Source organism: Dama dama, chromosome 19 (genome assembly GCF_033118175.1).
Source record: "Dama dama isolate Ldn47 chromosome 19, ASM3311817v1, whole genome shotgun sequence".
NCBI classification, from domain to species: Eukaryota; Metazoa; Chordata; class Mammalia; order Artiodactyla; family Cervidae; genus Dama; species Dama dama.
In genome coordinates this window covers 67214161-67236168 of record NC_083699.1, presented here as the reverse complement: position 1 = coordinate 67236168, position 22008 = coordinate 67214161, and the positions used below count along the sequence as shown (strand labels likewise).

The 22008-nt window shown below is 49.8% G+C and overlaps 1 protein-coding gene across 1 annotated transcript; it reads left to right on the top strand.

The window, feature by feature from the left end:
• Positions 1-1908: 1908 nt before the first annotated feature.
• Positions 1909-21514, top strand: ETS2 (ETS proto-oncogene 2, transcription factor). The gene is made up of 10 exons (XM_061167301.1): positions 1909-2013; positions 6500-6571; positions 9803-9914; positions 11144-11263; positions 11587-11787; positions 13592-13675; positions 14854-15078; positions 16119-16382; positions 18042-18160; positions 19311-21514. The coding sequence occupies exons 2-10, from the start codon at positions 6500-6502 to the stop codon at positions 19524-19526; spliced, it is 1413 nt and encodes a 470-aa protein (XP_061023284.1). The 5' UTR covers positions 1909-2013; the 3' UTR covers positions 19527-21514.
• The last annotated feature ends 494 nt before the right edge of the window (positions 21515-22008 follow it).

Here is a 22008-nt window from a genome sequence, read left to right as displayed (position 1 = left end):
ATGGCTGTCTTTTCCAAGTTTCTCAGATGCTTTCAGTAGCCTAGGGGGAAAATCCCTCTATTAGCTGAAACTGCAGCCTGAATGAGTCAGTATTTTCTGGTATAGTTGAAAAAAAAAAAGGTAGCATACTCTTCATGTCTCCATGGTAACATATTATGGATCTGTATACCACTTATGAAATTCCTTCCTGATCTATCTATCTATGATTTCTGATCCAGGCTTGAATGTACACGGAGAAACCATTAGAATCAATTCAATCTGCTGAAAATATCAAACGTTTTTGCTCCTGGTGGTTTGAGCTGGATAGACCCAGCCTCTGACCTATGCAATGGTGATTCCTAGAGACCCTCAGGTACCTGAAAACATTAAGGTGCAATACTATCTCAATTATCTGAACAACTCCTGGGTTCAGGGTTGCCATGGAAACCGGGAACCTTGGCAACAGAGAAGTGAGGCCCGTCTCCCTCTCCCTTCACAGCACTGCGGTCTCTGAGATGCACCAACTTCCAGTCCCTGGCCTTGCCTAAGCTGAGCTATTTTATTCTACACCCACCTTTGGGAATCTATTCCACCAAAATATTGAGAATCTGATCTGAATCGGAAATGTGCACATTTCTAGCCAGAGACTCAAGTATTTCCTGCTAAAAATGGAAATGGGAGGTACTGGTGACAGTTTTTACCATAGCTGGAAGTCAGATAAGCTGGAGTTTCAACCCTGAATTTCCCATTTATACGTCTTCTGACTGGGCAAGTTATTTGCCCTAAGGGTCAATTCTCTCATATTTAAAGTGAGGACAATGAGGCCTTGGAGAATTATCCCGGAGGATTAGTCCAGGCGCAAGAGGTAAAGAACCCGCTTGCCAATGCAATGTAAGAGATGCCGGTTCAATCCCTGGGTTCAAAGATCCCCTGGGGGAGGAAATGGCTACGCACTCCAGCGTTCTTGCCTGGAGTACTCCATGGACAGAGGAGCCTGGCGGGCTACAGTCCATGGGATCACAAAGAGTCTGCACGACTGAAATAACTTATCACAGTCCAGGGAAGCCGAGCCAAGGCTGGTTATCACCAAGGCACCGCTCAACTCTAGGGGCGCCACTCACACGAGGCTGCAGGATTGGGGCGGGGGGGCTTCCCGGAGCAGGGGAACTCCGTGACCGATCGAGGGTCCACTTCCTACCTTTGTCATCTCAGCGTGTTTCACGACAGAACGCTCAGAATAAAAACGATCGGAAATCATAAGTCCATAAGCGGGTCCAAGAATGGGGCTAGAATGAGTCCCCCGGTGGACCAAGACCCGCGGCCACTCGGTGGCACCAGCGCTAGCTAGCTACTCCGGTCCTGCCAGGGCACCTTTGGGGGTTAAAGCGGCGGATCCGGGAAAGAAATATAAGAAAGATTTGTCCTGAGCTCCTGGGACACACACTGCCCGGGGCGCCGGACGTCGGAGGTCCAGGCCCGCAGCGACCCTAGGAGATCAGCCGCCGAGCGACAGCAGGCGCCGGGCGAGGTCCTGCCGGGCAGGTCCGGCTCCGCCCCTGGTTCCGTGCTCCTCCCCTCCCCTCCGCCCCTCCTCTCCGCGCGCAGGCTCCCCGCCGGGCCCCCTCCTCCGCCCCTCCTCCTCCTCTCTCCCTTCCCCCTCCGCCCCTCCTCCTGTCCCGATGTCCCCTCCCTCCTCCCTCCTCCCTCCTCCCCCCGATACCCCGGCTCCAGAAGAGCGCGCGGCGGAGGGGACCGGCCGGTTACTTCCTCCGGCGGCGGCGCAGAGCGCGGTGCAGCCACAACCGGATCGCCCCGAGCCCGCCCGCCGTCCCCGGCCCGCCCCGGCCTCCCGGATCTCTCCGAGCCCGCCCGCTGTCCCTGGTCCGCCCCGGCCAACCCCGAGCGCCCGGAGCCCTCCCGCCCCCCGCGGCCTCCCCGAGCGCCCCACTCGCGCGCCCGCGCCCGCGCGCTTGCCGGCTAGCACCGAGGAAGCCTGGGCCCCGAGCCCCCGGCGGCCCTGCCGGAAGCGGCGAGGTAAGAGCGGGGTCGGGCCGGGCGGGGTGGCCCGGGTCCGGCTGGGGTCGGCGGGCGGGGAGCGCCCTCCGGCGCCCACTTCTCTCCCAGGGAACCCAGGAACCGAGTTGGGGACGCGGGTGGCGCCCCAGATCCCCGGGGCGCAGCTGGGGTGCAGGCAGGGTGGCGACTATTCGTGGAATTCTGGGGTCGCGCGTCCAGTATCGGTCCGCTTGGGGCTCTTGTTCCCGGGGTGGCCGAGTGGCTTTGGGGGTAGGTGGGTGGGCGGCGAGCAGGGTTCGGGGTGGGCCTGGCCGTGACCCGCGGAGCCGGCTCCGAACTTGGGCCGCGGGGCCTGGGGTCGCCGAGGCGGCTGGGGCGGGCGGGGCGCGCCGGCTCGTTTCACTTGCTTTTGTTTTAAAAGGAAACGCGGGCGTGAAGGCGGGGGTGGCTCCTGCCGGTGGGCGCCCGGCAAACCTGATTTCGCCAGGGGGCTTGGGGGACGCGAGAGAAGGTGTCTGAGGGGCCCTGGCGCGCCCCGGTTTGCCGGTGACTTACCGGAGGGCGCCCGGCCCGGGAAGATCCGGGGCGCCTGGAACACCTGGGGGACTGCGGCTCCCACCCCCGCTCCCGGTCACCTGCGCTGTCGCGTCCGGGGCCCGGCCAGGGCGGCAGGCGACCGGGGCGCGGGGAGGGTCCGGCGGCTCTACGGAGACCCCCGCGGGCTCCCCAGGACCTCTGCATTCGGGCCCCTCGGTGCTGGGAGGTGAACGTGGGGAGAATGTCGGAAATGGGGGTATGGTGCGAAAGGCTGCCTCTATTTTTTCGATCTTACAGCATGTTGGACGAAGGGGTAACAGCATTTGTGCGTATATGGCTTTTTTTTTTAAGCACTCAAGACTTTTGTGTTGGCCTGTATTCAATTGTAGGGTATCCTAAAATAGTATTTGACCTACAGTTTATTTAGGAAGTAAAGAAATGAGCAGCCCCCATTGGAGATAGGGGTAATTTATTTTAATTTACCGGTAAGAGATTCATCTTGTTCCGTGCAGTGGAAGCGCCTGTGCGCTGTCTGCCATCCCACACCGCCACCAATCCGAGAGATAAATCTCTAAGTTAAGGTTTATTAAAATTCTGAATAATATCATAGTACAGTAAACTAGCGCACTGTGTGTCCCGAAGGGAAATAGTCAAACACTCATTTCTGGGATTAGTCATTCCTCTCCCTAAATTGATAGCTTTCAAACGAAACAGAAAACCAATCTTCAACAGTGCGCTTAGGGTTTGATTTTTTTTTTCTTTTTCAATTTGTCTAAATGCAAACCTGTGCTCTAATCTCGCAGAAGCAATCACTTGTTCCCATAAGGGTACTGTTGTTGGGCAAGTTCTACTTGTTTTAAAATTGAACATGACTGCCATTTACCCATTTTTTTCCTGTTGTTTCTCAAGAGCAGCGATCAATAGGGCAACCACAAAAAGACCTGAATGTGAAACTGACTTATGTGGACTGATTTGGCCTGTCTGCTATCTTCACAAGCCGTGTTGAGTAGAACTGTTGTTTAGAGGCTAAGTCCCGTCTCACTCTCTGCAACCCCATGAACTGTGGCCCGCCAGGTTCCTCTGTCCATGGGATTCTCCAGGCAAGAGTACTGGAGTAGGTTGCCATCTGCTTCTCCGGGGGGATCTTCCAAACCCAGGGATTGAACCTGGGTCTCCTGCGTTGGCAAACAGATTCTTTACCACTGAGCCACCTGGGAACCTGTTGAGTAAAACAGAGGAACTTAAATTTGATTAGTTAGGTGTTTGCCAGAAACCATTGGTAGAGCACTTTGACTGTACATGGTTTTTACTAAACAAATTAAAAACCGGACAACACAAGAATTCTGTTCCGCAGCTGGTAATTACAGCTCTTTATATGGGAGTGGTAGATTGCCTTTCCTCTCAGAATTTGTACTCAAAAACCAGGCGGGCTGCTCCGTGGCTTTCCACATCTATTCTCGGCCCATCTCCATGAAACTCAAGAATGTGGAATAAAGTCTGCAAGTCAGGAGAAGGAGATGGGTAACTGATGACATCCAAGATGTCCTTTCATTTTGATCTCCTGTTTTGAGGCTTGCTGATGTCATCAACAGGTGACAGGGCTTTGTTCATGCAGATCAGCGACATAAAGCTCTCACATTAAGGAGCATTTTGCATCTGAAAAGTCGAGAGCAGGAGCCTAGTCTAATGGTATCTGTGTGTGTTCTCTGCTCTTTACTGCTGGGAGGAGGGTCCAGGCCTCACCATTCAGGGGATCCTGGCTCAAGGCAGAGCTCAGGAGGTCGGGCCATACTCCCAAGGGGATTTGGTCTGCTCTATGCCCCTGAGCCCCCCCACCCCCACCCCCGCAGTAGCCCTGTGATCCTGGGCAAAGTCCTGGGGTGTGTGGGGGGGGGTGTCTCTGTAGCCTCTCTGTCAGATGGCTTAACATCTACCTCTCAGGGATGTCAGATTGTTGAGTAAGGTGGCAAGGTGTGGTCCCCCAGCTCAGGCTTAGCCCTTCGCAAGTAGGAACCTACCAGGCCAGTGGTCATCCATACTGTATATTGATTTTTGATTGTTTGTGGATGACGGGATTCACCAAGTGGGGATTCTGAGCAGACGCAGTCCCTTTTGATCCTGGACAACACCCTCTCCCTACCCCCCATTATTTACTGTCAGACCTTTTCAGCCTGCACTGGCCACCCTGATGATGACCTGCCTTCAGAGATTTTTAACAACTCCCCCCACCCCCGGTGCCTCCGGGGGGCTTCCCAGGTGGCTTGGTGGTAAAGCATCTGCCTGCCAATGCCGGAGATACGGGTTCCATCCCTGGGTTGGGAAGATCCCCTGGAGTAGGAAATGGCAGCCCACTCCAGGATTCTGGCCTGGAAAATTCCATGGACAGAGGAGCCTGGCGGGCTCCAGTCCACGGGGTCATGGAGCCTGACATGACTGAGCGTGCACACACACCCCCCACACACACCCCGTGCCTTTGGCCTCCCCTGTGGCAGGGACTGTCCTCCCACACTGCCTTTCTAGCCAGGGGGTGTGTGTGTCTCTATGCTGACTCCTTAGCGGGTCTGGTTTAGCCATAATGTTGACCATAAAGAGAAAACAAGAAAAGACAAACTCGAATTAAGTAGTTACAGGAAAATATGCTGTTTTCCTCTGCTAGTCAGCCTTATCCATTGCACAATGTTTTAATTACTCAGAGTTTTGGTTGAAACAGGTAGCAGCACCCAGTGGAAACCTCAGAATGGGCAGTGAGAGGTACCCGTGAAGTTTCCTATTCTAGACTTCCAGTTCCCTGTCCTGAAGCCAGGAGGGTGGGCTTTCCCAGGGTATTTGAAAATCAGCTTCAGCTGCTCTGTTTTTTTCATCTAATGCTCTGGCAGGGATTATCTAAGTGCTTTTCTCAGGTACTAATATTTAACCTACCCTGGCAAACAGTAACGTTTTAGGGCCCCAGATAGGTTTTCAGTTGATTACAGCAAATCACAGGTCACTTAGGGAACTGTCCAATTGCAGGTCACACATGTAGCTCTTAAGTTTTCTAATAGCCACAGTTAAATACCGTGAAGTAGACGAAATTAATTTCAGTTAACCTAACACATTCAGAATATTATGTAAACACGCAGTAAACACAAGAGTCAGTACTGAGATAGTTGACTTTGCGCTGTGAAATCTTTGAAATCGAGGGCAAGCACATCTGAGTCCGCCCTAGTCCCCAGGACCAAGCGCTCAGGAGTCACTCGTGGTTACCACGCTGGTCAGCGTAGGTCCAAGGTAAAAGCCCAGGCCATCCAAGCAAGTAAGGCAGGTCCGCAGTCGGAATTACTTAACTCTTGAAGAAACGCACAGCTGAGCAGCCCACAAATGCAGTATTTTGAGCTTGTGTGCTCCACACTGGAGAATCTGAGATAATGCAGGAGGGTTTGATCTCAAGCCGAGGTTCTTCCTTTTTCTGTGCTTCCTGAGCTTGGAGAGGGGAGGGGGCCTCCGAGGCGGGTCTTCCAGCGGGCTTTCCAGGATTTGGATCTGCCCAGGAGCGGCTGTGGCGGCTGGCCCTGGAGTTCCCAGGTTGAGCTGACTGCCCCTTGCAACGCAGGAGGTGGTCCACGGCCCAGCAGCCGGCCCACAGCCCCCAACAGCTCCTACACCCCGAGCTGACCTTGAAATTGGCGATGAAAAACAGGTCCTCCCCACGCCTGTCCTGGAAGGACCCAGGCCCCCAGCTTTGCTGTGCCAGCCAGCCGGAAGGCAGCTTTATCTGTGTGCCTCAGATCCTAAGGGAATTCTGCAGGCGGCATTATCATTTAATTCCTTGAGTAGCATCACCTTTGTGAGAAGAATTCCTGGCATTCGGTTCTGAATGACCTGTTAAGGCTGGAGCACTTGAGCTGAGGTGTGGATGTGGACTTAACAATCAACTTGGTTTGTTTGTTGCTTCTTTCAACTCTTAATTTTTCTTTCTTCTTTTTTAAAGATGAATGATTTTGGAATCAAGAACATGGACCAGGTGGCCCCTGTGGCCAGCAATTACAGAGGGACACTCAAGGTGAGTGAACAAGTCTTAATAGAAACTTAAAAAATTGGAAAACTCAGTTTCTAGGAGGGAAAAAACAGTTGGGTCCCAGGAGACCGGTTCTAGCTGTGAGACTGGTTGTGTGACTCTGGACTGTTTGCTTAATCTCTCTGGGTCTCAGTGTTTTCATCTGTTAAATGGGTTTTCTGGTGTGTGTTTGACTTATCCTCCAAGACATGAAGGAAACCACTCAGTTTGTGGATGGTGAGGCCTTGGTAGTTGATTTCTGAGGCTCCTACCAGGTGGAATGTTCTATAAATTTTCAAGAGAAGAGAACTGGAGGAGGTATCTGTTCTATCCACCCAGGAAGTTTCCTCAAGTAGTGGAAAGAGCTGAAAGAGCTTAGAGGAGGCAGGCAGGCCCAATTATTGGCTGCTGTTCCTGCTCCCAACAGAAGGGTCAGTGCCTGTGGGGTTCAGGCAGTCTGTCCTTCCTGGGACAACTGCGGCTGTTTAAAAACAAAGAGAAAATCAGATTAAACAGCCTCCTCCCTGGTAATAAACATTTCATGGAGCTTCTATCTCACTCCCTTTTGGGAACATTCTTTAGCAACACAAACTGATGATTTGCCATTTGCCTTCTCCAAATGTGACAGAGAGATTTGATTTTTTTTTTTTTTTAAGTGTTCTGTGGTAAAGATGTCTCAGAAGCAGTGGTTTTAGATTGGTAGTGTTTTGTACAATATTGTGTCTCTGGCATGTTCCGCTTTTCTCTATCGTTAGGAGGTTGTTTGTCTGATCAAACCCCAGGAGGCAAAAACTGACATAGGTCTTTCCAGAGTATCATGAAACTGATCAAATTTCAAGCCAGTGAGGTTTTTGTTGTTGTTCAGTCTGGTCAGGCGTTTTCATTGTGGCCTGGCAGAAACCATATAAGAAATTACAGTAATATTAAGTTTGAAATGACACCTCTAGAGAAAATTTCTCCCATAAACTTGAAGAGCTTATGCCTGTGTGATTTCTGGGCTTGGAGAAGAAACCGCTCTTGCTGAAACTGATGTGTTGAAATACCCAGCGGGAATTTATCTTGTCTTGTGGTTTCTTGGTTTTAAAAACAGAACAGAAAGGCAGTCAGGAAAGGAAAGGCACTTCTTAGTCACCTGGGCCATGCTTTATTGTTCAGTTGCTTAGTCCTGTAGGACTCTTTGCAACCCCTTGGACTGCCTCACGCCAGGCTTCCACGCCAGGAATTTAAAAAATCTATTGGGTATGTCACCAAAATTAGCATTGCTATAAGCTATTTTATAAGTCGAGATGAGTATTTCACACGTGCATGATTGGCCTCTACCTGCCCCCCGCCCCCCTGTAGGTCTTGGGCAGTTGGGTATCCCTGCTTTGGGTTTTTTGGGGGGCTGGATGCCAACATCACTGGGTCAAGCTCCAGCTTCTGCCTACCCTCTTATGTCATGCGTCATTCACTGTTTGGCATTTCTAAACAGAAAACACACCAACCATTGGATCTGTAAATGTGTTACACACTTTTGACTCAACAAATGGGTCACTGTATTACACATGACATGGGTCCAGCTTATGTTGGAAAAATATAGCCGTTCTTCACGTTTTTCTTCCACAAGTTAGGCAATGATGAATCAGGCCTTTGTCTGTTACTTACAAATGAGTCTTACAGTACAGGCTGTTCCATTTGTATTTGAAATTCTCACAGCTCCAGGCTTATCTTTCTGTGTGTGTCTCTTCTCCTAAATTGTAGGTAGTTTAACTTTAAATCTGTTTTCTTTGGAAATCTTTCCCCTTCATAGGTGATGGGAGGCAATGAAGGAGTGACCTTTTCAATACACTACATTTTTACAAAATTAAATCTTAAGGAATGTTCTCATACGTATTTTGTTTGATTTTTTTCTTTCCCTGCCTTTTGTCTTAACTGCAGTGAGCTGAAGCTCTTTTGCCAAGAATCATTTTTTTGGTTTCTTTTTTCTCCCCCCCCTTATTAATTTTCCTTCTATATTGAAGTATAAATATAGTAGGGCTTCATTGGGGGTGCAGTGGTAAAGAATCTGCCTGCCAAGGCAGGAGAGGCAGGAGACACAGGTTTGATCCCTGGGTCTGGAAGTTCCTCTGGAGGGGGACATGGCAACCCACTTCAGTATTCTTGCTTGGAAAATTCCATGGACAGGTGCCTGGAGGGCTACAGTCCATGGGGTTGCAAAAAGTAAGACACAATTACCTGTACACACACATAGTTGATGTACATTGTTGTTAATTCCTATTATACAGCAAAGTCGTTTGGTTATACATATATATATATATATATATATATATATATATATTTACACATACATACATAGCTATACATGTATATTTTAAAAAATATTCTTTTCCATTATGATTTATCACAGTTTTAATTAGGGGATAATTTTTCATTGTTGTGTTAGTTTCTGCTTACAACAGCATGAGAGTCATTTTCCTTATGCTCACGGCCGGCGTGTCTCACCCGTTTAGCTGAGAAGGGCCAGGTGTTTGGAGTGAGGTGGTCTCTTGAGTCCCTCCAGGCACTGTTCTAAGACTCTCTTGGTTTTAGGTTTGTTTGCTTAACTTATACATTTAACTTGATCAGGCCATTAAAAGTAAATTCCCGGTCATTCTGATTCTGTGGTTGATGACAGGCAGACCTTGATAGACTGCACTTTGCTATGCTGAGTTTTTTACAAATTGAAGGCTTCTGCTAACCCTGCAGCCTGGCATTGATTGGCACCATTTTCCCAACAGCATTTGATCAGTTCATGTCTCTGTGTCACATTTTGGGAATCTTCGACATAGTTTAAACCCTCTGCTAGCAAAAAGATTACAAAGACTCAGATGATGGTTAGTATTTTTTAATTAAGGTATGTGCACGGTTTTTAGACATCATGCTGTTGCACATGTAATAGTGTAAGAGTAACTTTTATATGTATTGGGAAGCCAGGAAATTTGTGTGACTTTCTTTGCTGTGATAGTCACTTTATTTCGGTGGTCTGGAACCAAGCCTGCAGCGTCTCCAAGGTGTGCCTGTAAGAGATCCTTTGGGTCACTTGGATCTTCTCAGAAGTCTGCTCAGAGTACCGACTGGTTGATTCCATGCGTGGCTTTATAAACTGGCAAATTGAATCAGGGTGTCTTGGTGAGGCTGCCCATGGACCACTTTTAAAACAGGTCATTAACTAAGTGTAAATGCCAGCGTTTCTGTTTTCTTTCCCTCTTGCCTTTGCAGCGCCAGGCCGCCTTTGACACCTTTGATGGGTCCCTGCTCGCGGTTTTCCCCTCCCTAAATGAAGAGCAAACACTGCAGGAAGTGCCAACCGGCTTGGATTCGATTTCTCATGGTAATTGGTTACTCAGACTTGATGAATTGAGCGTGATGTCCCTAAGGATCTCAGTGCGTAGATGACCCTTCGTAAGGGATGCCTGTTGATGTCTTGAATCTTTGTATGAAAAGTCAGGCAGAGGCTGGGATCTGGGAGAAAACAGTTCTTTTTTTATGCAGCTGGTGACTCTGAAGTCCTCACCCGCCAGATGCACCCCAGGGAGAGGAGGCGCCCTGCTGGGGGCAAACCGCAGGGGGCCCTGAGCGGCTTCTTAGGCTGCCCCAACTCTGCAGCCAGCCCAGGCCCCATCTCCCAGCCCCCTCTGTGATGCAGACCAGTGGACCTCAGAGTGCACCCCACCTTTTCATCCTAGGTTCATGTCCCTAGCTTAGATCTCCCCCTGCCACCACCAGTTTTGGGGCAGCAAAGTATTCCTGCTCGTCTTTACCCATCTGCCTTCGTGCCTGCAGTTCTTCATATCAGTGTTCATTCTTTTGAAAGGAATAGCACATCAGGTGACGCCTCTGTGATTACTATGATAGAGTTGTTAGCGGGAGACATTCCAGAGATGACTTTGTCATATGAAGTCAGTGCTAAAGAATACAGCCCAGAAAATTAATTAAAACACGTGTGCTTGCATAAGCATGCTGTCACGTGACCATCATTCATCATTCTTGAAATTGCTGAGGAAATGCAGAGAAGGTTGTTTTTCAAACAAATTGACATCCCAGGTGCTAAGTACTGTGTGTTCCTGTGACATCTGCTGTCTCTTTGCAGCTTAGTTTAATGGATGGAAGTCGCTTCCAGATTAGCCATTTACAACCCCTTAAGGCTTTTGGTGAAAAACCATGCAGCTTCCTTGGTTGTCAAAAATGTAAGACTGGCCTGCAAGAGAAGCCTTACCTAGGCGTCGATTGCTACTTTATGAAGTTTGGCAAAAATTCAACTCGAGTTTTACTTTAGTTTTTTTTCAAATAAGGGTAGTTATTAAATTGTAAGAAGTATAGTTACATAATGATTAGAATAATACATGTATTATTAAATTATAATATATTTTCTCAGTTTCATTCAGAAACCATTTTGGTTCATATTAATATTTACCCTCCTCTGGGGAGTGATGCTGAAGACTGAGGATGCTCATTGTTCTTCCGTAGGAGCTAAGACTCCCTCCCCGCCCCACCCCCCATCCGTTCTCCCTGTGTTGTGGCCAGCTGGAAGTTAACGTCCCCGTGGGGTTTGTTTTTCAGACTCAGCCAACTGCGAGTTGCCGCTGCTGACCCCATGCAGCAAGGCTGTGATGAGTCAAGCCTTAAAAGCCACCTTCAGTGGCTTCAAAAAGGAGCAGCGCCGGCTGGGGATCCCGAAGAGTAAGTGCTGCTTCTTGGAGCCGCGTTCTGCCCTGCGCTGTGCTAGACCGGGGCGTCGGGCCGCCATAGCTTGAGATGGCATCATTTCAAGCATGCGCCTAGGGTGTCTTGCAAAGAGGGGCAGAGCTCTCATGAAGCCGAGCCAGTTTTTATTTCGAAACCCACCCCGCTGAACACTTCTTCCAGCACTGCTGTTAGCCCCTCAGCATCGTCCTGGGTGTCTGCTGGCTCATCACTTTGAGCCCTGGTGCCCATCGGGGCTCTGCAGGTAAGTCGGGAGTGCGTCTGGCCTCACCGCCTTGCTTTTCTCCCTTCCCTGCTAGATCCCTGGCTGTGGACTGAGCAACAGGTATGTCAGTGGCTTCTCTGGGCCACCAACGAGTTCAGTCTGGTGGACGTGAACCTGCAGAGGTTCGGCATGACGGGACAGGTGCTCTGTAACCTTGGCAAGGAGCGCTTTCTGGAGCTGGCGCCCGACTTTGTGGGCGATATTCTCTGGGAGCATCTGGAGCAGATGATCAAAGGTACCTGTGAGCGACAGGGCGATTGTGGTGGGAAAGAGTGATGGGGGAGCTGTGGATGCTAACTGTCGGGTCAGCGATTCAGTGATGGAGGGCAGACGGACCGAAAATGGCATTGGCACGAGTCGGCGCCAGGGTGGTGATTATAGATTTTGATTCCACTTAAGCACGTGTGTGGGGAGCATTAGCCACAAGGCGGGAGCCTTCGTCACCAAGGTGTTCAGCATTGCCAGACCTCATGAATCGGAGGCATACATGTGGCTCTGATGTCAGGGAGCTGGGATGCCCGTGTTTGGAGGCTCACTTTACAGAGCCTTAAGAAATACGTTGGCCCCAGCCAAAGCAATAAACTGGGAATTTTATAGTTTTTTTTCCCTAAGACCAGATGGGATCCCACAAAGACTTTTTGTTTTGTGTTTATAAACAAATGTAGAAGTAATTGATGTACATTTTACACACTTGAAATATTGTACAGAAACTGGCCTTCAAGCAAAAGAACTCTTATGTAGAAAATGTTGATTTAGACCTAAAAAGAGCGTTGAGAGTAGTGTTAAAAATACATGAAACCTCACTGGCATGACGCCCTCCCCATGAGCACAGGCCTCTTGCAAAGTATCTCCTTCATCCCTCTCCAGAAGAGAAGAGGAAACAGGAGCAAGTGCCTCGTGCAGAGCCCCAATTCCTGTTTCATGGATGTGAAATGCCCAGGATGCTATAGAATCACCCTGTATCTAGCTGTGCACAAACTGTAGTTATATGTGTTCAGTGTTCTGCTGTCCTCAGCCAGCCTTCAGGAGGAAGAGCAAGGCTTACAGAAGGCTGCTCTTTCAGATGGAAGCAGCGCTCAACGTACCCTGTGTCAAGATGAATGGGAAACCATCCCAATACACATTTTGGATAAAAGAAAAAAAAAGTACATTGAGTTAAAAAAGCAAAACATAGGACTCCTTCAAGTTAAAAATATAAGAAAATAAGCCTGTTGGTAGAGTTCAGAGAAAATTTCTCATTCAATTGATTTTTAAACTCTGAGTTTCAACGTCTATTACATACTCAGCATCAGGGCCTCCCGACCAGTTCTTTGTAGTTATGGCTTCTGAGGGGAAGGAAAACCTAAGGACCCTTAAATTTTCCCTGAACCTGGACAAGTCTGATCTGACAAGTTTTTGTTTGAATCTGTTTGTTGGCATGTTGGACCCATTTTGCCATTTCTCAGTGTGTGTGTCTGGATATGTGGATGTGTGTGTGGTTGTGTGTTTGGAGAAGTAAATTCACACAGAGAATGCTAACCTTTTCCTTTTAAAGTTCTTGGACACGTGTCCCCATTCGGACACCCGTGGCACTGTTTTGACCTCTCTGTAGCTCTTGCCACCCATGGACACACCCTAGGGTTTGAGATGATGGGTCAGAAGCATCATCAGGCAGAGAATCTGTCTAGGTCCCCAATTTGCTGTGTTCCCGGCCCCTGGTGAAGGGGGTACTTCATAAGCATTTAACCCTTTGTGGACTACATGGATGCATTCAATTCAAATTCTAGATCGCTCAAATTATACAATTGAAAATTTAACTTTGCCAATGGCAGCAGTAATTTTAGAAGTCTTTTTCTAGTTATTAGGAAAATATGTTGCTGTCTCTAGTACTTTTAAAAGACATAATGACAGGGAACACCATTGGATTAAGTATGCAGCTAAAATGCATTTCTTTATGCTGGAATAACCGTAGAACAGTAATTCAGAAAGGAACCTTTTTTTCTTGAGTCATTTAAAACTTCTCGATTTGTAATTTTGTGTCTCCTCTGTCAATTTTTCAGAAAACCAAGAAAAGACCGAAGAGCCGTATGAAGAAAATTCGCACCTCAACTCAGTTCCTCATTGGATTAATAGCAATTCGTTAGGTCAGTGCAATGAATTCTGCGCTTAAGAGCTTGGTCCTAAGACTTCCTGTTAGATTCACGAAAAGTTCGAAGCCAGGGTCTAGACCTGCAGTGTCCCACACAGTGATCACACTCACAAGTCCAGGCCACTGGTCACTTGAAGTTGTTGCCGGTCCACATTGAGATGTGCAGTGAGATAAAACTCAGGCCCACCAATCTGAAAGTCTTAGTATAAATGTTTCCTTAATAATTTTTAAAATTATGATTACATGTTGAAATGATAATGGATTTCTTGCATGCATTCGGATCAGTCGTATCTGACTCTCTTGTGACCCTATAGACTGTAGCTCACCAGGCTCCTCTGTCCATGAGATTCTCCAGGCATGAATACTGGAGTGGGTTGCCATTTCCTCCTCCAGGGGATCTTCCCCACCCAGGGACTGAACCCACGACTCGTGTCTCTTGCATTGGCAGGCAGGTTCTTTACCATCTCTTGGGTCAAGTAAAATGTTTGAACTTGTTTTGCCAGCGCCTTTTTAGTTTTCCAGTGGGGCTGTTAGAAAATCTAACATTGCATTGGTGGCTTGTGTTAACCTTTGCATTGGCCAGTGTCGGTCGAGGCAATTTATACTCGAGGGGGCAGAATAGAGTGAGCTGATCGCCGGGGTCAGATCAGTGTAATAGAGAAAGGTGGCAGGTGCAGGAGGTGTGTGAACAGCAATACCCCATTTGCTCTGAACTCGGGATGTTACGGAATTTGGGTTGGTGTTTCTGGTGGTTTGATGCTGGTGAGCGTAGCTTACGGTGGTCCCCTCGGGCGTGGGCAGGGTGACTGGTGATGCTCAGTTATGGGTCATAGGCTGGATGGCAGATCCCTTAGTTGCTCTGGACCTTAGTTTCCTCGGGAGTCGAAAGAGCCAGTGACCCTGTCGTCCTGAGGCTTCCGTGGAAGCACTAGGAATATTCACCTGCAGCATTGCCCTCAGGGTCCAGAGGCTGCAGGCCTTTTGGGAAATTTAGATAAGAGGAGGACTCAGAAAAGCTGCCCGTCAGAGCCTCAGCGTGTCCACTGAGGTCTCGCATGGAGGGCTGGAGTGGGTGGGTCTGCTCGCGTTCCCTCTGGTTGGAGGCGTGTAGGGTATCTGGGTATCACGTCGATGTCTCCTGACAGCTGTGTGGTCTGTGGTCCTGTGTTGTAGGTTTCGGCGTGGAGCAGGCGCCGTACAGCATGCAGACTCAGAGCTACCCTAAAGGCGGCCTCCTGGATGGCCTGTGTCCAGCGTCCTCGGCGCCCAGCACGCTTGGGCCAGAGCAGGACTTCCAGATGTTCCCCAAGGCCCGAATCAGCACCGTCAGCGTCAACTACTGCTCCGTCGGCCAGGACTTCCCAGCCGGCAGCCTAAACCTGCTCTCCAGCGCTTCTGGTAAGACCCAGGCTCCCGAGCGTGCTTCTCGGTGGGGCTGGGGGTATGATTTCCGAGGGCCACGGTCAGACCGTGACCTGAGTTTCTTAATCAGTTGGCCCATGCTTTGCCCCTGGGGGAGGTCAAGGACTGGACTGCCGGGACATGGCCACAGCAGTGATGCTCAGCGAGCTTACTCCTCACGTGCCTCCGGCTCTGATCCGGGGCCTGGGGGTGTCGGGGAACCAGCAGAGTTCCTGCTCCTGTGGCCGGAGTCCTCCACCCACCCAGTGGGCTGTTGGGGGAGGCAGTGTAGGCAGGTGACGGGATGTCTTGGTGGAGATGAAAATGCGTATTCCCAGGTGTCACAGTGATAAAGACTCCGCCTGCAGTACAGGGGACATGAGACTTGGGTTCGATCCCTGGGTGGGGGAAGATCCCCTGGAGGAGGGCATGGCAACCCACTCCAGTATTCTTGCCTGGAGAATCCCACGGACAGAGGAGCCTAGTGGGCTATGGTCCATGGGGTCGCAAAGAGTCGGACATGACTGAGCTACTGAACACACTCGCGAGTGTGCGGTGGACTAAACTCGGGTTGGATTTTTTTCCTTAAATACCCCTGGGTGACCACCACCCAGATTGAGATGGAGAGGGTGCCAGCTCCCCACAAGTCTCCCTCATCCCCCCTCCCAGTCAGTAGCACTCCCCTTACCCCCAGAAGATGCAATTGTCCTGACTTTTCTCATCACTGTCTTTCCCGTTCTTGAACTGGATACAAAGTGTTCTCCTGTTGGGCTTTTGCTCACATTGTGTCTGAGATCCACGCACATTGTGGCCCTTTCCCATGCGGTGTGGCCCTCCGGCTCGGAGCTACACAATGTCTCTGTCCTGCAGTTGATGGGAGAGGCACTTGCCTAGCGTGTTTATTCATAAGGAGCGGGTGGTTCAATGAGAAACCTGAGGGGCTGTGGGCCGGCAGGGCGAACGCCCGGAGGGGTCGGTGGTCGTGCCTGACCTTGCGTCGTCCTGGAGGGGTCAGAGCCCATGCTTGTGTCTGCCAGGGAAACCCAGGGACCACGACTCGGCGGAGACGGGCGGCGACAGCTTCGAGAGCTCGGAGTCGCTGCTGCAGTCCTGGAACAGCCAGTCGTCTCTGCTGGATGTGCAGCGGGTACCCTCCTTCGAGAGCTTCGAGGACGACTGCAGCCAGTCCCTGGGCCTCAGCAAGCCGACCATGTCCTTCAAGGACTACATCCAGGACCGGAGTGACCCGGTGGAGCAGGGCAAACCAGTTATACCCGCGGCCGTGCTGGCTGGCTTCACAGGTGCGTGCACCCGCCTTGTTTACCAAGGGCGTTTCTCGCTGGACCACCTCGTGTTGGCGCTCCAGGTTTAATGCGTGCAGTGTCATCCTTAAGCCAAGCAAGCTGTCTCCCTGCATCCGAAAGAGGCCACATGGACAGGGATGAGCTCAGCGTAGTGGGTGAGAATCCCCAGGCTGCTCCCTTATCTGGTCGGTCCTGGCCAGTCCCCAAAAGGAGAGGAGAACAGCGGGGGACACGGACCCTGGAGGCTGAAGCTCTGACTCAGCCACGCCTGGAATTTCAGAGACTGTAGCCTGGCCAGGGGAAGGGGCACAGAGCCGGGTTCTAATAACACAGGGACTGTTTACCTTCTTCTGCTTCTCAAATCCATCTTATTTTGAAGGTTTGGGTAACAGCTATTCTAGGCGGGGACAAATATTAAAGCTGTTTTTAGAACCAGATATTTCCAGTACTTTAGCAAAAATATGAGGATTTTTTTTTTTGGATTGCTTTCTGTGTCCTTCAGTGTGCTTTTTTTTTTTTTTTCCCCATAGTTTGACCGTATGGAGCCACTGGGGATTTAAAAAAATACCTGCTTTTAAAAATCCAATAGGCTAAAATAAGAATACACAGGCATCCCGTTTCTTTTCTGTCCTGTAAAACAAACAGCCATGGAAATTACTCAGAGTGGAAATGGCTGTCATTTTCATACATGGGCGTGAGGGCCTGATCTGAAGGGAAACAGCCATAGTGTGGGTGGGCTTTTGTTTTAACGTTAGTGACCATCCGTTGTCTTGCCAGCTCTGTGGTTGACAAGGAACATACTGGGACCCCAGGGCAGCCTGGCACGGCTGGTATTGACCCATTTCACAGACAGGGAAATGGGCTCGGAGGATGCTGGCTGTGGTCACTCAGGTCACAGCTGTACCCACGATGTGGTCACTGTGGCTTGGGGGATGACTCTTGGATGAGCTTGTGATCCAGGGCGGGCGACACGGCCGCTGGGCCCATCTTTTCCCTCTTCATTTCTGAAATATCAATACAGTCATACTTTACAGGGTGATGGCGGTTCTGAATATTAATCGAGAAAAAGTATATGGAGAGCGCTTTGCAAAGCATCTACCTCACCGAACAGGTGTTGAGGCCCTGGCTACTCCCCTAGGTGCCCCAGTGACCTCTCAGTAACCTGAGTCTTGGATCAAGCAATTTAGCCACTGTCATCCGGTCGGAAAGCTACGCGTGGGGTTCCGAGAATGACATGCCTCACCCTGTGTTGAAAGGCCCCTTCTAACACCCCCACCCCTGTCCCACGAGGTATTTCTAGAAATAAACCTTGAAAGTTATTACATAAGGAACAATTAAACAGAGGGAAGGATTTTGATGCCAAGGAGATGCTGGCCCAGAATTTTTTTTTTTTTCCTCCAAAAAGACCAAGCCCAGTGATCAAGGGTCCAGTGATCTCTTTCCCAAGAGCAGGAGAGGCGTGGGGGAAGAAGCCCTCACCTTGGGATCTGGCCTTCTACCATTAAAGCATCCAAGGCTGTCCCCAGCACCCAGCGTCACACCTTCCCCTTGATACCCACTTGATACCACTTGATCTCACAGTTCTTGCTTCAGGAGGGTGACTCTAAAGCCTTGCTGTGTTTAAGAACGTCTAACCCACCCCCTTCTCCCCTGCAGGAAGCGGGCCTATCCAGCTGTGGCAGTTTCTTCTAGAGTTGCTCTCCGACAAGTCCTGCCAGTCATTCATCAGCTGGACGGGGGACGGGTGGGAGTTTAAGCTCGCTGACCCCGACGAGGTATGTCCAGACCTGGGGACTCAAGCCTGGGGTTCTCAAACCCAATCACATCACTTGGGCTTTGCAAACCCAATTCCCCGGGTGCAAGAAACGGGTCCCAAGTATATGCAAATGAGAGCACTTCTTCTGCAGGAGGCATTTCTGGCCCTTTAGGAGCCTTATTGCGATGATACACAGTTTAATATGCTGTACTCAGTGGCCCAGCCGTGTCCGACTCTCTGCAACCCCATGCGCTGTGGCCCACCAGGCTCCTCTGTCCGTGGGGTTCTTGAGGCATGGATTGTGCAGGCGGTATTGTCGGGCTTCCCCGTCTTGCTCTGTCATCGAGCTGAAAGGTGCAAGCTGTAAACTGAGGCACTTGCCTGACCGTCGGAACATGTCGTAGGAAATTTGCCTTTTTCCCTTGTGGGGGGGGCGGATACTGAGCCCCAGGCCTCCGCTGAGGTGGGCGGAGCTGTGCCAGCCTGTCTGGATGAGAAAGCTGAGGGCGGGTCCCCTACCAGCCCGTCACAGTCAGCGCAAGGGGCGCCCTTGGTCTCTGGCACCTGTGGGGTGTGGTGCGTCACCTCCCCGCTAACCCCGGGCGGCAGAGGCATTGAGGAATGCAGACGGTCACGTGGCCTCCGTCCCACTTCAGCGGCTGTGGACGTGGTGGTCTTGGAGTGCGAACCCAGGAGGTGGGGGCACGTAGCCTTTCCTTTGTCTCAGGACCAACCCCTAGGCTCCCAAAGGTTTTCCTGAGGGAGAAGCCTCAGCAGACGGGGCTGTGGGTCGGGGGACCCACCTCCCTCATCTGCCTGTCGCTCCATCCCCAGATAAATAGCCAGGGCTGCAGAGGGGGAAGGCAGACGGCATCTCTGCGTTCCCGTTGGTGCTTCAATAAGCATGCGTCCAAATTGTCATCAGGGGAAAAGGGGTGCTTTTTCTTTCTCTTTTTTTAAGAAAATTAATTTATTTTGATGGGAGGATAAGTTTCTTTACAGTGTTGTGATGAAAAAGGTGTGCTTTTTCTTTCTTTCTTTTTTTAAAAATTATTTTGATGGGAGGATAGTTTTCTTTATTGCGATGGTTTTTTGCCGGGACGAGGGAGACAAGTGTGCTTTTTTTCAATTGCGGAATTAAACGGCACTCTTTCCCATCCCCGCCACAGGTGGCCCGCCGGTGGGGAAAGAGGAAAAACAAGCCCAAGATGAACTACGAGAAGCTCAGCCGGGGTTTGCGCTATTACTACGACAAGAATATCATCCACAAGACGTCGGGGAAGCGCTACGTGTACCGCTTCGTGTGTGACCTGCAGAACTTACTGGGCTTCACGCCCGAGGAACTGCACGCCATCCTGGGCGTCCAGCCGGACACGGAAGACTGAGCCCGCCCCGGCCGGGAGCGGGGCCGTCGAGACTCGTCGCAGGACCCTGAAAGGCCGGACCGGCGCATCCGGCACGCCTCTTGGAAGCAGTGGCCTTACTCCATCGGACACCGCGGTTCTTCGCTAAAGGCAGCACGGTTTCTCACTTCTGAAAGCCTGCTGCCGGGAACCCGCCACTTAATGATGCTATTCCATTCGAATGGCCCAGGAAGAAGCTTGAGGCCCCCGTCCTAGCCCTGACCGGGCTGTGTGGTGACAGGATCGTTCAGGCTGTTGGGTCTTCTCAAAGGAGCGAGCGTGTCACGGACGCACACTTGTTGGATTTTTTCTTTTGCCTTTTTGCAGCCAGGAATCACACAAGAGCTCTCTTTGGTTCTGAGGGGGAGCAGGGGGCAAAGACACATGATGTTTCAGAAGTTAGTTTGTATATATGACTGTAACCTTGTAATTGTTATCAGAGTCCCCTAACAGACCTATTTAACAGAAATTGTATATTGTAATTTAAAATAATTATATAACTGTATGTGAAAATAGGAATGCAGATGGCATTTTGCTACGTTCGCTGGTTTTCAAGAGCACTGACTGGCGTCCTTTTGCAAACATTTAATCTGCCGGAGCAGATTAAGAGAAGTTGTAAAGTGTGTATTATTTACATTTAATATGCCTACAGGAATAAGGTCTAAGAAGGTTCATTCCTGTTTTTTGTTTTGTTTTGCCTGGGTTATTATCTATGGCAAGGACTTTGTACATTTGGGAATTTTTATAAGAAACTTAATGTTATTATCTGGGGGCCTCTCCTGGCCTCTCTGCTTCTCCTTTAATTGTAATGTAAAAGCTATAAAGCAGTATTTTTCTTGACAGATGGCATATGTTTTCCATTTCTATGCATGCCTTGAAATAAGTTTATATACAAAACTTACTTTATTTTTTAGTTCAACTGTGTTTCCCCCAGCGACTCACCTCCCCTGACCAGGCATTTCCTTCCCGAGCCCCACCCCCACGCCCCAAATTATGCTGTATGATTAAAATAGGAATACTATTTTTGGAAATATGTGACTCCTTTTCAGAGATCAGGAGGGATTTATGTAGCAGCTATTTTTACTGCAAAAGTAATTCACTGGAAAAAAATAATTAATTTGTAAGAAAGTTTTATTTTTACTGCAGCGCCTAAAGTACAGAGCTGAAGGTGCAGGGGGAGGGGAGGCTTAATTAATGAACCTCTCGGACATGAGTGAAGCCTGATTTTGTCCCATCTTCTTTACCTGTGGAGTCTCAGGTTTTCCGGACACCAAGCTGCTCCTTTCTGTTGGGTGTCCACAGTTTTTATTTTCTTGCACACAGAAAGCCCAGAGGCAAAGAGGGTCAGCAAGATGGGAAAGAGAAGGTGTTGGGGTCGTTCATGTGAAGAAAACGTCTTCATTGTGATGGAGACTTTTGTAGTCCTTTCGAAGGAACCCCTGGTTCAGCCTGTATTCCTGGCTTTTGTAAACGATCACGTTGGTTTCCAAGTCAGACAGTCTTCACTAGCATTGTAGGGGGACCAGTGGTGAGGTCTTTGAAGACAAATCCTCCATGTGATGAGACGAGGGGAACTGGGTGGTAGGGTGAGCAGAGGAGAGCCAGAAGGGGGACCATTGCCTCTTGTACCCACACAAGACCGTTTGCAGTATCGCTAAGCACAGGATGTTCTTCTCAAGCAAGACCTGTTTATCTGCCGGACAGCTGTTTATAACATCAACAGACAAGCGGCTGTTGAAAAAAATCGGCCATCCGCTCGCTCGTTTTATATGGGCTTTGACCGCATGAATTTGCCAGTATTTGTCTGTTTTTATCCACAGAGTTGGCAATTTTACATGGCTCGACCCAAGAGTCATGGAAAATCAAACCCATGGTAAACCTTTGGCATGATAATAAACAGGACTTATCTATCAAAGTTTTGTAATCTGGCCTTTTCTTTCTCAAATAATAAAGTATTTTGTTTACATCAATCCCTCCTTTTAAGAGCCTTCATGCCTCGCCCCTCTGCCTCCCTCCCCCAGCGCGGAGGCGGTGGGTTCAGAGCACTGGGCCGCCCCTCGGTGACTCAGCCACTTCAGGTCACAGCCCCTGTGAACTGACTTTAGGCACCCCTCCCCCAGCAAATCAGGACCAGGCTGGAACCAACTGTGAACCTTCCTGAAGCAATTCCCAAAAAGTGTTCCTTAAAGAGAAAGGTTTTCAAGGAGAGATTAGAAAGATTCGGGTATCTTATCTTCAACTGGGCTTTGGCAGTGTTCACAGAAGAGACTTCAGGATGCTTCTGTTGAGAATATTAGGATAGCGACATCCCTGATGGTCCAGTGGTTAAGTCTCTGCTTCCAGTGCAGCGGGTGTGGGTTTGACCCTTAGTCAGGAAACTAACATCCCACATGCTGCATGGAACGACCAAAACCCCAAATAAACAGGTTTTAAAAAATAAAAGAAAAAAGAACCTTAGGATTGG